Genomic DNA, 17709 nt, shown 5'->3' on the forward strand with positions numbered 1-17709 from the left:
TCTAGGGAACTGTACATATAAAGTGAGGGATACAAGAGTTTTAAGAAAGGGCAAAAATGACAGAACATGTAGTATAACCACAAAATTAATAAGTCTCTTATTACCTAGTAGTAATGTTTAATCATTTAACGGTGTGGAGTAGCCCACAAATCATTTAAATATACAGCAAAAGCACATAAAGTAAACAAGGTGAGAACATGGAAAAAGAAGAAACCATTTTTATATTGCAAGGGGAAAGATGCTGGCTGAATATAAAATGATGCTGGCAAGAAAAAGTATTGGCAAAGATACTAGTATTTACTCATTTCATTTTTTTTGAGAATGTGAACCCATATTTTAAAAGAAGAAAAAATAAAAATACTATGAGATTATCCCATTGCAAAGAAATAAATTCTGTATATATATTTTATATCTTAAAATCTATAGACATACATTTAGATCAAAATAATTTGTTAAAATTCAGAGATTTATGAGTTTTAGAAAAAAAGCTATGGAACAAATAGTAAAACAAGTACTCACAGGAAGGAAACGGACGTGCATTTCTTCTAAAAGGGAAAAAAGGAACAAACAAGATGGTGGCAAGAAAATTCTGAGGCACGAAAGCAATACAGAATCATATCAATGTGAGAGACCACAGTGTGGGCATGAAAACATTAAAATGGAGAAACTGTGACTACGGAAAGTAAATATGTGAGATGAGCACATAACACCTCCAGTGCAGAAGAAATATTAATAAAATCATAAATTACACTTCTTTTTACATGGTACTGATTTTGTGAAAGACAATCATCTGTTAACTAAAGAGGCTGTGATGTATAATCATCTGGGAAGAAAATCGTTGATCATTAATATTAAAATCTTGCATCATTCTTACGAAAATAAAGGAACGTTTAAAGAAAAGTGCATTTCCAGACATTGCTTTGCATTAATGACAGAAATGACTGAAGCACTTTCTTTTTTTTTTTTTTTTTGAGAGGGAGTTTCGCTCTTGTTACCCAGGCTGGAGTGCAATGGCGCGATCTCGGCTCACCGCAGCCTCCGCCTCCTGGGTTCAGGCAATTCTCCTGCCTCAGCCTCCCGAGTAGCTGGGATTACAGGCACGTGCCACCGTGCCCAGCTAATTTTTTGTATTTTAGTAGAGACGGGGTTTCAACATGTTGACCAGGATGGTCTCGATCTCTTGACCTCGTGATCCACCCGCCTCGGCCTCCCAAAGTGCTGGGATTACAGGCTTGAGCCACCACGCCCGGCCCTGAAGCACTTTTTAAAAAACGTAATTTGTTTATTATGAGCTTAGGGAAGAAACATAAATAACATTCACAGTAATGAATATGACCATAATAATTCCTTCTGCCAAGATTGCCTATACACAGTCCTTTATATAGATATTTGATTCAACCATATCATGTAGAATATAGTTTAAACATAAATATGATTTTCCTTTAAAAATATAAGTTAATACTTTTTCTAGAGGGACGCTTTTAAAAACAAGGTAGATTCTTATCTCTGTAGCATTGTATTTGAAAGTGTGAAAGAAACTCGGTGACAACATATAGCCTACTAATTGTGTTTCAAAATATTTGTTTCTTTCTGGTTACAAAAATGGTAAGCACATCAGAGGCTGAATAGAAGAATCAAGCAAGAAGTTGATAAATACTGGACACAAGGCAACTAAAGAATATATGTTTATTTTTGGTAGTCTGAATCACATTTAAAAATACTTATAATATTTTATAGTCATCAAGGTAGTTCATGTGTTTCAGATGTGTTGGAATATATTGAAAGCATAGATAAGAAAATAAATAAATCAATTACATCTTCCCTAGCAAGAGAACATTGTTGCTATTTTGCTATATATCCTCCCAGTTCCATGTAAGTCTGTAAGAACACATATGGGTGTCCCATAGTCTTCCAAACCTGCTTTGTAATTTAAGTAAGTTTGAAATGTTGGCATTTCTGTCATGCATGGATAGGTTTAAAATTTGGAGTATAGAGCTTCTGCTTCTGGCCAAGATGAAACAATAAGGACCAAAATTATACATATGCCTACAACAGCTAGAACCCAGACAAAATATATGAAACAACACTTTTCAATTTATTGAACATAGGCAACAAAGCACAGTGATTTTCAATACACGAAAAACAGAAAAGGAAAGTCCTACAATTGTCCCCAGCTCATTGCCTGAAGAGAGATGGTAAGTGGTAGTGCACAAAGCAGGAGGCTGATTGTATCCTTGGGCTGAGGATCTGGAGTGGGCAGCCCAGAAAGGCCAAAGTGGCTAGAACGTGCAGTGCAAAAATATTAGAAAAGAGAAGGGTACACAGGGAGATCTTCTGAGCTCACAGAAAACTGGGCATAATTCCCATTCCCAACAGGTAAAGTGCAGAACCTCACAATTGATAGGGCATTGGTTAGAGTACTCAAAATGGTTGTGTCTTAATAATGAAGAAATACTGACCATAGACTAAATACTGCTCTGATCTCACATAACAAAAGTGAAGCATGACCCAAAAGAATCATATTATTTCCAAGAAACGTGACTATGGCCCAGAACAAATCTCAAGAATATGTATTTATAGACATACAAAAATACCCATCACACATCAAGGTAAAGTTCACAGTGTCCAGCATCCAATCAGAATTACCAGGCATTCATAAAACAAGGACTGTAGGATGAATGATAGCAAAAAAACATCAATTGATAACACTAACTTACAAATCAGACAGGTAACATAGATAAGGACAATAAAAACACTTTATTAAAACCAAATTACATATGTTCAAGAAATAAGAGGAAAAATTAAACAGGTAAAATAGAGATATAGACAATATTTTTAAAACTCTACACCATCGTTGATATATGAACACTATATTGTCTGGGTCGAAAAAATAAAACACTGTGGATTAATAGGAGATGAATCATAAAAGAAGAAAAGATCAGTGAACTTGAAGATACAGTGATAGAAACTCTAGAATGTAAACAGAAAAAAAAAAAAACACTGGAAATAATGAGTAGACCATCAGTGAGCTATGAGGCAACTTAAAATGACCTAATGTAGATGCATTTGGAGACCTCATAAAAGAGAGGCAATATGGAGGATAAAAATCATTTGAAGAAACAATGTAAATTATCCAAATTTGATGAAAACCATAAATCTACAGATCCAAGAAACTAAAAGAATTCCAATAACAGGAAATACGAAGAAAACTGTACAGTACCTCATAATAAAATCGCTTAAAACCAGTGATAAAGGGAAAATCTTAAAAGTAGAAAGAGGCAAAAAGGTATTTACCAACATAGGGATGAAGTTAAAGACAACAGCATATTTCTTGTCAAAAACAGTGAAAGCCAGAGAAGAGCAGAGCAATGTCGTTAAAGCACTAAAATAAAAATAGTGAATTTAAAATTAACAATGTCTGACATTCACTGGCATCCCAGTGAAAATACATTTCAAATCAGAGGTGAAATAAACTATTTTTCAGAATCAATCACCAACAGAAGCACAATACAGGAAATGGTAAAGGAAGTCGTCCAGGTAGGCAGAAAATGACACTGATAGAAATCTGGACAAACACAAAGGAATGAAAAGCATCAGGAATGGCAACTTCATAGATAATATAATTTCTCCATTATGTAAATGTCTTTAGAATGACTGTTTAAAGCAAAAAAAGTACTGTATCGTGAAGTATATAACATTTTTAGGAATGAAATGTGTCTGAACGATAGATGAAAAGCTAAGAGGGGAGAAATGGAAGTACATTGTTGTTTTCATGTGTCTGACTCTTCTGAATTCCAGTGGTCAGCTTGCTTCCTTTTTGTACCCAAGGCTCTAGCACAGTAACCAGGTGGGCCTACATATGTCAGGCATTTAAGTACCACTCATCATTTAAAGTGTGAACACAGTATGACTGGAGGGGATCTGTGAACTCCACACCCAAATTACTCTTCTCTGTTAAATAAGGAACTCATAGGAATCACTTCACCTTGTGTTCTTAAAGGGAATTAAGTTATACATCTTTAATAGACTTTAGTTGAGATTAGGCAATCTGAATATCAGTAAAGGGGGTTTTGTGTTACGTGCCGTGCTGGGGGAGCAGAGGCAACATACATAAGTAAAATGTACCAAGCTCTCTACTCTCATTCAGGATGGTTGAATGTGATCTGAGAATACTTTCAAAATAAAGTGAAAATGCCCATGGTGTTATTTGGTGCAGTACTAAGACTCCCTTTCCCAGAGAGTTTGAAGCAGGTCTAGGAATAAAGGTGAAGATAGGGATTGGAGGCAAGAGGAAGGAAGAGCCTACGCAAATTCCAAAGAAGAACGGTGCACTGGAGGGAGGGGAGTGAGTCCCATGCTGAAAATAAAAAATACACTAGTGAGCAGGAGGACAGTGCGTATCTATGTGGTTAGGTCAGGGGATGGAGTGGGGGCACACAATGAGGAGCTTGGGAAACCAGAAATGAAATTGCAACATATCCAGAGAATTGAGAGTTTGGGAGGTCACAAGTTTTTGGCAGTGCCTAGGAACGAAGTTGAAATTCTGTGCAGTAGACAGAATGGCATCCACGTAGATAGATGCCTGTGTGAGGGCATGAGAAAGTCCATGTCTGGGAAGGGCCTTTTGCACAGAACTTCCCTAGTAGTGCTCAGGGGTGTCAGGGTGGCCCAATGCTCTGAAGGAAGAAAAGGTGCTGGGTGGACAGGACCATGGGATTAGAGTCCTCAATTCATCCACATTGCTCGGTCTTCCCCACGTTCATGGACTGAAGTTCTGTGGAAGGCTTCTGTTGAAATAAGGTTTTCCACATCTAAAATTTTGACAACCACTTTCTACCAACTAGATACAAAATACATCATGAAGTACTGACCCCCAGGTACTTGGACCCCAGATTGTTTCTTGCCCCTTGTTCTGTTTGTTATGATACTCTTTATTTAGTTACTGTAGAGCTACCAGCTGCCAAAAACAGCACACTACGTTAGAGGAGATAAGTGTCTGGGAAGTCATACACTTAATCTCGGACAACAGATGCCAAGAGCACTTAAAGTAACATGATGTAGCAGATCCGACATTGACAATGGATGATATATAAATCTGGCCAGGCACAGTGGCTCATGCCTAAAATCCAAGCACTTTGGGAGGTCAAAGTGGGCAGATCACCTGAGGTTGGGAGTTTGAGACCAGCCTGACCAACATGATGAAACCCCGTCTCTACTAAAAATACAAAAATTAGCCGGGTGTGGTGGCACACGCCTGTAATGCCAGCTACTCAGGAGTCTGAGGCATGAGAATCTCTTGAACCCAGGAGGAGGAGGTTGCAGTGAGCTGAGATCACGCCATTGCACTCCAGCCAGGGCATCAGAAACTGTCTCAAAAAAAGAAAGAAAGAAAGAAAGAAAGAAAGAAAGAAAATAGTGATAAATAAATCTATATACAACACGAGACAGCTGAAATATATATGCAACTACATATAGTCACACAAATGTATGTATGCATATGTATTTGTTTATACAAATGTACATGTTTATATACATAAATATATACATATATTTATACATATACACACATGTATACATGAAGATATACATATATTTGTATATATACACAAGTATGTATAGACACAAATGTGTACACACATATCTAGAAAACATTCTCTATTTGGATTTCTGGAAATGTTCACTCTCCCTTTCAAGCCTCCTATACGCCTCTATCCTTTATTAAGCTTTGCGTAACTTTGGTTACCAAATAAATGTGTTTGCAAGAAATGGAATGGCATCATGTAGCATGTAGGCCAGTATCTACACAATCATCACTTGATTTTACCTAAGCCTACAGCCTCAAATTACCTCTCATGATGCAGCTAACCTAATATTCAGTCTTGGCCCCCAACCAGATAGACAAACCCCCCTTTTCCTACTGCCTACTTCACAGCACCACCTGGACACACTACAACACCTCTCTGACTACATAGTGCACATGGACCTCACCTTCCACACTCTTCCTCACCAAATGAATACCAACTCTTCCTCCTTCACCCTCACACTTGACTAAAGGAACAGCATCACCTAGTCACAACCTCAGAAGTCAGATCATAGCAATTCTCTCCATCAGTTCATAGTCCCTCACTTTCTAAAACGCTCACATGTCTTTCTACCTCACCAACTTCTCCACACCCCACACAGAACGAATTAAGGGGCTTGCCACTTTCCTTTGTTTTGTTGAACTGGTGTTTCCTCAGCATGTGTTCAATAAGCGTTTGCTGGATGAAGAAATGAATGAATGAATGAAATTACCAGGCATGGGAAATAACTGATTTGAAGTTCAGAGCCTGCCCCCACCTCCAGTTTCCCCTCCATGCAGCCACACTGCCATCTTCCACTGCTCATTGGCAAGAGGCTGTCGCTCATCAGTCACCAACCCGTTCACATAGGCCAGCCTCTGTGGAGGGTGCCCAAGGGATAAAACACCAGCCCCTAGCAGACATGAAGACAGCTCCCAGATCTGGAATGCCGGAGACGTTGCACAGGACCGCTGGAATGGTCGAGAGAGGCAGCTTGCCCAGAAAGATGAAGGAAGCCAGCCATACTCTTCCTGACAGAGGGAAGGAAATTCTGAGGGAGGGTGTGGTGTTCTGCATGCCGCTGATGCATTCAGCCAACAGGCCTGCACATTCAGATCACAGGACCCACTCCAACTGGTGATGATGGTGCCAGATTTCCCAAACCTATTCCTGCTTATTGTCCTGTTCTCCCTCCTCCCTTCTCCCTTCTTTTCCTCAGGTCCCTGATCCCACCGAGCTGAACTCTGGATTCAGAGTGCTGAGTGCCAGCCTGCCTGGGGCTCTGTGGTCTTGGTTTCACGTGTGGTCTCTCTGATAGACTCTGGCAATTGCTCTCCCCTGGATCCTCCCACTGCACCTCATGGGCTGAGGCTGTCCTCTCTGCTCCACTTCCTTGGCTCCTGTTGAGTCTGACCAAATTATTCTCAAAGCAGTGTACAAATGTCCTGTCTACTTTTCAGAATTTTAAGTAGTCTGTGATTTTTATTAGAACGTGAATTGGTACAGCATTTTTTGTAATGAAATTTTAAAATATTTATAAAGTGTTACACTATTTACCATCTTTTCATTTTAACCCAATGTCCATATCAATACATTTCTTATAAGAAAACATTCATGTTTGCCCGATAAATTCATATCTAAAGATGTTGATTTTATTCAGTTCATCATGCAGCAAACGGTAAACAATGTATGTGTTTATTAGGAAGAAAGAGTTTAATTAATTATGGTGCATGCCTACTTTAAAATTATAGAAAGCAGTTTCAGAAGAGTTGCATATATGTACTGTTGTGAGAATAGCCCATATCCATTTTATGAAGTGACAAACACTAGTGGCAGATCAATATCCACATCATTATTCTCTTATATTAAATAAAAATAATATATTGTTATAGTTTATGTGTCAATGAAGAGCCTAGAGTCAGCTTTAACATAATACACACTAGATAGTTAATTGTGGGGACCTCTGAGGAGGGGGCTAAACAATGGAGGAGCTTTGCAAATGTTAAAATTACTACATTTCTATAATTTTTGCAATAAAAATATACAAACTACTACCTTTTAAATAAAAAATATTTACACCTAACAACATAAATAGCAGCTGTGTCAGTTAAAGTAACTGCTAGCTGATACAACAGACAAACCCTGAAAGTTGAATGGCTTGACACAACGGAAGTTTATTTTATGCACACCTAAGTTCTGATGCGGTTTGGCAGAGGCTCTCCATCGCCACATGACCCGGGGATCCGTGTTACTTCCACCTTGTGATTCCATCATTTCAAGCTGAAGCTGCCATTTTTGCCATTTAAAGGAGGGAGAAAGCATGGAAATGGCACACTGGCTCTCACATGCCTGGATGTGACAAACAATGTTTCTGTTCACGTTTCAGCAGTAAGGTATTCTCACTTTTCTCCTCCTAACTGCAAGTGAACTGTGCTGTTCCTATGTGTCAAGGAAGGAGAGGAAGACAAGGTGTGGGTGACTACCATAGTCTCCCCCATAAACTGTTACATAGTAAGTGCTCAGTAAAAAGCTATAATTTTGCGTTACACAATCCACCTCGTTTTTAGGAGGAGTTTCTGAGAAGGCCAGATTTGCCTTGAAGAAGTTGTCCAGCTTATTCAAGTGCCTAATATGTGACTGATGCTTTCAAATGTAGGATCACAACTGGCCCAGAATCTCGAAAGTCTCAGCAGGAAGGCTTCCCTTTGCAATACCCTTTACATTTTTAACTTTTATTTTAGGTTTGGGGGTGCATGTGAAGGTTTGTTACATAGATAAACGAGTGTCACAGGAGTTGGTTGTACAGATTATTCCATCATCCAGGTATTAAGCCCAGTACCCAATAGTCATCTTTTCTGCTCCTCTCCCTCCTGCTACCCTCCCTGCCTCAAGTAGACTTCAGTGTCTGTCATTTCCTTCTTTGTGTTCCTAAGTTCTTCTCATTCAGCTCCCTCTAAGTAGGCTGAAAATATTCTCTTCCATTTGATTCCACCGTGTGCCTAAACTCCTGTCAGGTGCCTCTAGGCACACGGAAAGCCAGTATTTTCCCGTGGGGCAGCTAAGCAGATAAGAGGCAGTAGAAGGCTGCTTAATTATTCCTTTTTCATCAGAGCTGACATGTATTCCAAGGACTCATTTTTCACCTCCTGGGGTACTCCAGGGATTTAGGAATTCAGCCTCAGTAAGTAGATGTTTGTTCCACTGGGATTTCCAAAATTTCCCCTATCTAATACCCACGAGGGAGGCTTTGGTTTTAAACATTTCACCTGTGTATGTGTTCAGAGGTGAAATTCAAATAATTCACCCTGTTAAAGTCCAATTTCCAGTTTCAAGGTGGTTCCAAACCCCTTCTAACTTCAGGGTGACATGCCAAAAACTGATGGATAATATGGCAAATCAGACTCTACTCAACCCATTTGGAAAACACTTGGAGACTGAGTTGAAGACAACCAGAGTGGCACACGGTTGTCTGAAAGTCACTGTCCCTGTGTGAAATTTTATATCAAAAAGGTTGTTGATATCATATGACTTCCTAGGTGAGAGATGGGACAGCCAGAGGACTTTTGAAAGAAGGAATGCTTCCTGTCAGGAGGTGAGCAGGTGATTCTGGGCTGTTCTGTGGCGACCAGTAGCAAGCTGATCAGCAGGGAAGGTTCCAGAGTGAGACAGGACACATGGAAGTGACCAGGGGAAATGCACTGTGGTTCCAGAAAGTGCTGGGACTGAACAGAAATGCCCAGCCCTGGGCAGACTCAGCTCTCAAGGAACACAGTGCACACCAGGCCCAAATGGTGTTTGATTCTCACTGCCACCTTCTCCAAGCCTGCTTTTAGTAAGAAAGACCTTGAGGTCTTTCTTTTTGTCACCTGAGACATGGTGCAGTGCTGAGCAGAGAAGTGAAGTACAAGTCAGGAGGTCAGTCTGAGTCTGGTGGAAATGGGAACCGCATGGGCTTTCAAGGAATTCAGAACAGGGGTCTGTGTTCCAGCCCTGTTCCTTACTAGCCACATAATCCTGGGAATACCCAGGAAATACCGTTATTATGTCCCAATTCGCAAGCCCTGTGAGCCTTGACTTCTTCATCTGTAAGCAGATGTGATAAGCCCTGTCTAGTAGGACTGTTGGAGTGTGTGTCATGTAGGCGAAGCACCTGGCTCAGGGCCTGGAATTAAATTAGAGGTTTAAGGAATGGCAAATGGCTGTTATTTCTAATATTATTTGACCCCAGACCCTAGCGTTCTGAGATTTTGTTGTTGTTGTTCTCTAGGGCTTATCAGAGAATAAGCAGCTAAATAGGGCACAGAATAATAAACCAAAAAAGGAAGTCTCGTCCATAAAATTCAGTAAGAAATGCCTCATAGAGAATATGCTTCAAAATTTAGGTGTGTGGGAGGTTTCCCCAGCCAGCTGCAGCTCAAAGTTCCTAGAATTTGAGTCAAAGACCAACTCCTTCCCTTGCTCCTAGCTGCTTTTCCATCCATGCCACTATTTGCATTCATTCTGTTACCACCCAAGATCTAGCCCATGCTTAAAACTGGTCAAACTGCACTTGAGATAACCTAATTAGGACGCCTTTTTAGTATTTCTGCTTCTCCCAGCCAGGTGGAAAAGCACCTAGCCAGTGGTTTCTGGGTCTCCCTTCTGGGGAAACACACCCTTCTCTCACAGAAAACCCTTGCAAATAATGGGTGTCCATCACCTGGCTCATGCACTGTGTTCAGCAACACCGGGAGAAAAGTGCAAGACACCTTCCATTCCTGCCCCATGTAGAGGCTCCTCTCTGTTCATCCACCGTCGAAAAGGAACTGCTCAGAGCAGTTTTCTAAACCAGGCTTTTCTCTCACCCTCTGAGAATCTGACCCTGGACCCACCGAGCTTCATTAGAATCAACTCCCTCAAAAGAAAATGTAGTTTCCCAAAGCCCAAAAGGCCCCACACAGGACATTTACACTCCACCACTCTCACCTGGAGCCCCACACCCACACCCCTCTCTTACTTTTCCTCTACATCTTAGAGGACTTGTCGCCACCTTGATTATGTGCCTTCAGCTCCTAGACTCCACCACCCTAAGGGTAGGGTGAGTCTGGCTTACTTTAGCATCCCCACTACCAACCCAGGGCCTTCCACAGAGCAGATACTCAGTGCATAGAGAAGAAATGAGCCAGTGAACAGGGAGAATTGTTTATTCAGATTTAAATTCTATTACATTCACAAAGAAGCTAAAGGCAATCCAGGTATGCATATATATTTTTTGAATTTTACAGAATACACTGAGGTCTAAGGCAAGAATTAAGTATCTTTTCTTTATCTCACGTATTTTACTGTGAATTCAATCACATTTTTAACGCTTACTCCGCTGCTGTTATCATATCCCAATTCACAAAGTAGAATGGATTTCCCAATCTGAATAGAAAACAAGACTTTTACTGCTTAACTACATAAACAGCAATATAGTTGACTACTATTTATAAACTTGCATGCTGAAGTTGAACCATCCATTAAAGGAACATTTGAACAATTCTAAAAAAAAAAAACAGATACATCTCCAAGTCGCTCAATGAAACAGAAACCCACTACTAAGAGCGCTGACTACTCTACTCAGAGAATGGGCCTCAAGGCACACGAGGCCGGGGAAGCTGCTGGACGGGGCCCTGGAAGGTGAACTGGCCCAGCCCCCTTCCCCCTGCCCTGGCTGCAACTCGCCCTCAGACTCCCTCTTCCTCCTCTGTCGAAGCTGCATCACGCGGGGATGGGTAGGGAGTACGAACTCTCGTAACGATCTTGAAAACATGCTCCAGGACCTTCACGTAGCTGGTTTCAGCAAGGGCCCTTGGGCCCCACAGGAACTCATAGCGTGCGGGATCACTGCCGGGCACCTGCCGGTACTCCAGGTAGTTTTCCTGCACCCAGTCGTGGGTGAGCAGCTTCCTGGGCTCCCCATAGACATGGTGCTCCTTCCCATCATACATCTCGATCACACTCAGCTCCTCCCAGATTTCCTCCTCAGAGGCGCTGTCGCCCTCCATTACGATCATGCACAGGACGATTATCAGGAGGCCTGTCTTGGGCCAGATCTGATTACCACCCACTAGGCCGTCGTAGGAGAGGCCCAGGCAGGTGACGAGGATGTAGGACTGGTCGGCGGGGTCCAATTCCTTCACATCGATGCCAAAGATCATCTTCAGGGATTCGGAGGCTTTGCCGAAGATGAAAGGAAAGTACCGCTTGTACTTTGTGATGACCTTGTCCAGCATTTCTGCCTTTGTGACCGGCTCCTTGGCTCGATACTTGAGGAGGAGAAAATGAGCCAGCTCATCCACCTTATTACTGAGTGCCGCTCGGAACGCAGACTCTCGGTCAGGAGAGGTGCTTGGCCCCTCCTCTTCTTGGCTGCTGGAACCCTCACTGGGTTGCCTCCAGCGAGTGAAGTTGACGGTAGTGGGGCAGGCGGAGGCTCCCTGAGCACTCTGGGGATGAGCCGGTGACCCGGCAGCAGGCACCTCCCCCAGTGTGACCGGGACCAGAGTAGAGGAGGCGGCAGCCCCCTGCTCCTCAGTAGCGGGAGCCTGCGCGCCCACCAGGCACGGGGCCTCTCCTCGGGCCTCAAGATCTTCATCGGGCTTGCCGTGCTGACCTTTCTGCTCACAGGACATGATGACGCTGGTCAGGGCAGCAGGCGGGAGTGTGGGCAGGAGCTGGGCAATGGAGACCCACAGGCCTGGGGAGAGAGGAACCGTGTGAGAGGTCTCACATGAGAGCCGAACCTTGGAGACGCTAACAAAGGCTTACTTACAGATCTTCTCCTCGGTGCTCTTCTGGGGCCTCCAGGGAATCCTGTCCTCCTGGTTGGCCTGTCCCCTGAGAACCTGAAGGAGGAAATGAGAAGGCACCTCAGGGTATACAGCCAGCCAGCAGAGATCAATCCTACAGGACTGACAGTAGGGAGGGTGAAACCGGACTCTCTGGAGTCCCATGTGTCCTGGGGCAGGTGGGACCCTTGGTGTGCATTCAGGGGAAAACATTCACTGCTGGCACGGCCTGTGCATCCTCTGCTCTGTGACCTGAGGCCACTGCCTCAGACCAAGGCCTCACTGCCTGGTTCCTGGAGCTCCTGGGAGAGGAATCCATGGGCCCTTAGGGTGCAGACTGCAAGCACAGCCCTGGTCCCTCAGTGCTATCAAGAGGGTGGGCCGGACTCTGTGACGTCCCCACTCTTATGGGGTGGATGGTCCCCTCTGTACACACTCAGGGCCCTCACCTTTCTCCAGGCAGGGCCTGGATCTCACTCTTTTGCTGGCTTGAGAAACTCAGATCAAGACCTCACATGCCTGATAGGGAACAGGACACGAGGGGTCCCACATCTAGCCACATGTGCCTAGGTCTTCTGAGGAGGGACAGCAAGAGATATCAAAATTCATTGGAACCCATGTGTCCTGGGTGAGGCACCTGCTTGATCTTCACCTCAATTCCTGGCAGAGCCTGGGACCCTCCCTCTACTGACCTGGGTCCAGCCCCCTCAGAGCAAGGCCTCCCCCTCCATGACATCAGCGATCCCAGGATAAGAGAGGGACCTCTGCAGACAGCCAAGTCCATGCTCTCTGGAGTGACAACAGGAGCAGGGCTGATTTCTGTGGGGTCACCACCTGCATTCTGGCCCTGGGCTACCCTCAATCCTCCCTCACATTCCTCACCAGGACTCTTGGCAGATCCTGGGACCACGGTGTCTGTCGACCAGATAAGGGTCCCTGTGTTGACCTGAATCACTCTCTGAGAACAAAGTCCTCATCTAGCTGAAATCTGCAATCAGAAGTGAGAAGTAGCCATATCCTGTCACCCCTGTGTGCTGACCCCTTTGGTTCTGGGGTGAGGGTTCCGATGACTGCCTGTGGATTACTCATCTTTACTCCTGATGGGGCCTGCCCTTCCTCAAACCCCAAACCCCCTGAGATGAGCAAATATTGTCCCTTTACTCCAAGACTTCATCTCTCTGAAGGTTCCCCAACTTCCTGCCTGTGGTACAAGTGAGCTTGGCACCTAGGGCCATCCCTGCCCTGGTCCCTCCTGAGCTAAGAACAGGGGACGGCCAGACTCTGTGGGATCCCTTCTTTCTGAGCCAGGGTGTTCCCAGTCCTAAGTTGGACACACCTTGAGTCCTGTAGATCCTGAGACTCCTCCCTCTGCTGACTAAAGTACCACTCCTCAGACCATAGTCCTCTCCTCTCTGTGACCTCCAAGGTGAAAGAAGCGTAGGCTACATGTTGCTACCATGCCCAGGACCTCCCAGGGCTCAGGTCCCCACTGATCTGGACTCCAAGGTCCCCCGAGTCCTCCCTCCTCTTCCTTTCCTTGATCCTGGAAGGGCTGGAACCCACCCCTTTGCTGACGTGATTCTCCAGCCCTCCGATTCCCAAGGCTGAAAGAGGAGGAACCTCATTCTCAGACAGCAGGGGGGAGGGCTCCCTGCCTTTAGGTGCTGGGTCTCCTGAGGCCTTCCTCATCTCCCAGGAGGGCCAGGGCTCTCCCTCTGCTCCCCTGAGGCTCTGCTCATAATACCAAGCCCCTTCCCTCCTTTAGTCCTGGATCTAGATGTCAGGATCCGCGTTCCTGACTGCCATTCCCAAGTCCTCCGAGGGGTTGACTAAGGGAGCAAAAATGGATTCTGCAAAATGCAGTTGGGGATGGGGCTGGGGATGTGAATGAAGGTGGGGATGTTGGGTTGAGGTGTGGGTGTAGGGCCCTCATTTCCCTCTCAGGGTCCTGACCTTTGTGCCAGGCAGAGCCTGGGCCTTGTCCTTTCCTAAGTGGCACACCAAGCTCTGACTCCAGATTCCCCTGTGGCTTTAGTGACAGTGGGAGTGGGACAGCCTAGCCTGAGAGGTGGTCCAGGGCTGGCAGCAGGGGCTGCACTAGATTATTTTGGGCCCTGTATCCTGGATGGGAGCCTCCTCAGTCCTTCCTCTGGGTCTCACCTTGCCTCGTCACAGAGCCTCGGCCCGCTCCCCTCAGCCGATCTCAATTGGCCTTTCAGAACCATGCCCTCGATACTCTCTGACCCACAGTGTGACATCCCACCAAGGCTGGTTTCCCTGGATTGACAGCCCAGTGTGGGTAAGGCGCAATGGATGGGGAATGGGACAGCGAGGCAGTGGCGGATTTGTGGGAGTGGGGGGTTAGAGTGGGATCTTGGGGGACCTCAGTTGCTTCTCAGGTTTCTGACCTTGATTCTTGACAACCTGGGCCATGCCCTCTCCTAACCAGGCCTTCCCTGATCACAACCACCTCTGACTCCACGACTCCAAAGTCCCCTGTGGCTTAAACAAAGGCGTTGTGGTGGGGACGGGGAAGGGAGCTCAGTTGGAGAAGTCTGCCCCTGGGTAGTCCAGGACTGGCAGCAGGGTTGGCGCTGGATTACTTGGGGCCCTCCATCTGGAGAGGGGACCTCCTGAGACCTCTCTCAGCCTCTCACCTCACCTCCTCAGACCACACCACACTCTGACTCCAGAGTCCCTTGCATGGATGGTGTTGGGGTACAGGTAGAAGGGAGGTGGGAAGCTGGAGGTGGCCCAGCCTGAGAAGTCAGCCCTCGAAGGGTGATCCAGAGCTGGGACCCTCTACCTGGGATGCGCGCGTCCTGAGTCCTCCCTCAGTGTCTCATCTTGCCTCTTCACTGAACCTGGGCCCGCTTCCCTCCACCTATCTCAAGCCACCCCTCAGACCCAGAACCTCACTTCCCTCTAACCCCCAAAGTGCAAGTCAGTGGCATCACATGCGGGCACCCAGGGTCTGCCTGTGTTGAAAGCAGGGGTGGAACCAGATTCCACAGGGATGGGGATGAGGACAGAGAATGACGGTATGACAGGAGTGGTGAGTTGGGGACGGTAGGGGTGATGGTGGGGCATGGGGATGGGAATGGGAATAGAGTGGGGGATGGGAATGCGAACGTCCTGACATTGATTCCTGGCAGTCTGCCCCCACCAGTCTTACATTGATCACACCAAGCTGAGGCTCCAGAGGCCCCTGTATCTTAAGAGGCAGTGTGGTGGTGGGTCCCCCGACATTGAGAAGTCCACCCACGAGGGTCCCAGGGCGGGCAGTAGAAGTGGTGCTGGATGATTTGGGGTCGTCTATCTGGGGTGGGGACCACCTGAGTCCTCCCTCAGCGTCTCACCACGCCTCCTCACAGAGCCTGGCCCACTTTCCTCCACCAATCCCAAGCTGATGGACAGACCAAGAAGCGCGCTTCTCTGTAACCCCGAATGCGCAAGTCAGTGGCATCACATCTGGGCACCTGGGTGTGACGGGGTGGAACCGGAAGCTATGTGGGTGTGGGTGGGGTGTTGGGGTGGCGGATTGGGGTTACCAGGGTGGAAGGGGGCTGGAGAGAATGGGGTACTGGTGGGGGATGGGAGGGTGGATGGGAATGGGAACGGGGATGATGGGGATGAGAATGGCGGACACTCAGCCCTCTCCTGGGATCCTGAGGTTGATGGCTGGCAGAGCCTCCCCCCACCAGTCTTGCATTGACCACGCCAAACTCTGACTCCCGACTCCCCTGTGGCTTAATCGGCAGTGGGGGTGGTGCCTCTTCCCCACTCAGAAGTCCGCGCACAGGTGGCCCAGGGCCAGCATCAGGAGTAGTAATGGATTATTTGGAGTCCTCTATCTGGGGTGTACACCTACTGCGTCCCCCCTTAGCGTCTCACCTTGCCTCCTCACAGAGCCTGGCCCATTCCCCTCCGCCAATCCGAACCTGCTGGTCGGACCAAGAAGCGTGCTTCTAACCACCCAATGCGCAAGTCAGGGGCATCACATCCGGGCACCAGGGTGTGACGGGGTGGAACCGGATGCTGTGCGGATGGGGATGGGGGTGTTGGAGTGGGGGATTGGGGTTATGAGGGTGGTAGGGGGCTGGAGAGAATGGGGTACTGGTGGGGGATGGGAAGGGGGATGGGAATGGGAATGGGGTGGGGGATGGGGGTGAGAATGGCGGACGCTCAGCCCTCTCCCAGGATCCTGATGTTGATGGCTGGCAGAGCCTCCCCCCACCAGTCTTGCATCGACCACGCCAAACTCTAAGTCCCGACTCCCCTGTGGCTTAATCGGCAGTGGGGGGTGGTGCCCCTTCCCCATTCAGAAGTCCGTGCACAGGTGGCCCAGGACGGCAGCAGGAGTGGTAATGGATTATTTGGGTTCGTTTATCTGGGGTGTAGACCTCCTGAGTCCTCCCTCAGCCTCTCACCTTGCCTCCTCACAGAGCCTGGCCCGTTTCCCTCCGCCAATCCCAAGCTGCTGGTCGGACCAAGAATCGCACTTCTCTCTAACCCCCCAATGCGCAAGTCAGTGACGTCACATCCGGGCACCAGGGTGTGACGGGGTGGAACCGGATGCTGCGTGGATGGGGGTGGGGGTGTTGGGGTGGGGAATTGGGGTTAGGAGGGTGGTAGGGGGCTGGAGAGAATGGGGTACTGGTGGGGAATGGGAATGGGAACGGGATGGGGGATGGGGGTGAGAATGGCGGACGCTCAGCCCTCTCCCAGGATCCTGAGGTTGATGGCTGGCAGAGCCTCCCCCCACCAGTCTTGCATCGACCACGCCAAACTCTGACTCCCGAGTCCCCTGTGGCTTAAACGGCAGTGGGGGTGGTGCCCCTTCCCCACTCAGAAGTCCACCCACGGTTGGCCCAGGGCCGGCAGCAGGAGTGGTGCTGGATTTTTTGGGTTCGTCTATCTGGGGTGTAGACCTCCTGAGTCCTCCCTCAGCGTCTCACCTTGCCTCCTTACACAGCCTGACCCGTGTCCCTCCACCATTCCCAAGCTGCTGGTCGGACCAAGAAGCGCACTTCTCTCTAAGCCCCCCCAATGCGCAAGTCAGTGGCGTCACATCCGGGCACCTGGGTGTGATGGGGTGGAACCGGATGCTGCGTGGATGGGGGTGGGCGTGTTGGGGTCGGGAATCGGGGTTAGGAGGGTGGTAGGGGGCTAGAGAGAATAGGGTACTGGTGGGGGATGGGAGGGTGGATGGGAATGGGAACGGGGTGGGGGATGGGGATGAGAAGGGCGGACGCTTAGCCCTCTCCCAGGATCCTGACTTGACGCCTGGCAGAGCCTCCCCTCACTAGTCTTGCATCGACCACGCCAAACTCCGACTC

General features: G+C 47.2%; 1 protein-coding gene across 3 annotated transcripts; it reads right to left on the minus strand.

Moving 5' to 3' along the window:
• Nucleotides 1-10728: 10728 nt before the first annotated feature.
• LOC135268094 (melanoma-associated antigen 4-like) lies at nt 10729-16884 on the minus strand. Of its 3 annotated transcripts, none has more exons than XM_064371500.1 (3): nt 16801-16884; nt 12355-12427; nt 10729-12279 (listed from the first exon to the last, which is right to left on the minus strand). In XM_064371500.1, exon 3 carries the CDS (start codon nt 12212-12214, stop codon nt 11267-11269), a length of 948 nt encoding a protein of 315 aa, XP_064227570.1. In that variant the 5' UTR covers nt 12215-12279; nt 12355-12427; nt 16801-16884; the 3' UTR covers nt 10729-11266. The 3 variants fall into 3 exon arrangements, with proteins under 3 accessions (XP_064227570.1, XP_064227569.1, XP_064227571.1); XM_064371499.1 differs by having other exon boundaries at nt 12355-12672; XM_064371501.1 differs by lacking the exons at nt 12355-12427; nt 16801-16884 and adding an exon at nt 16265-16277 and having other exon boundaries at nt 11267-12279.
• Between the last annotated feature and the right edge of the window lie 825 nt (nt 16885-17709).

The sequence above is a fragment of the Aotus nancymaae genome, unplaced genomic scaffold (genome assembly GCF_030222135.1).
Source record: "Aotus nancymaae isolate 86718 unplaced genomic scaffold, 86718_ANA_hifiasm-v0.15.2.pri h1tg000138l, whole genome shotgun sequence".
NCBI classification, from domain to species: Eukaryota; Metazoa; Chordata; class Mammalia; order Primates; family Aotidae; genus Aotus; species Aotus nancymaae.

Bases quoted from the DNA above. Each gene is read 5' to 3' on its own strand.
- LOC135268094 (XM_064371499.1), bottom strand. From the start codon at position 12,583: ATGTTTTCCCCTGAATGCACACCAAGGGTCCCACCTGCCCCAGGACAC. The intron at 12,280-12,354 runs GTAAGTAAGCCT...CTCTCTCCCCAG, and splicing joins GAGCACCGAGGAGAAGATCT to GCCTGTGGGTCTCCATTGCC.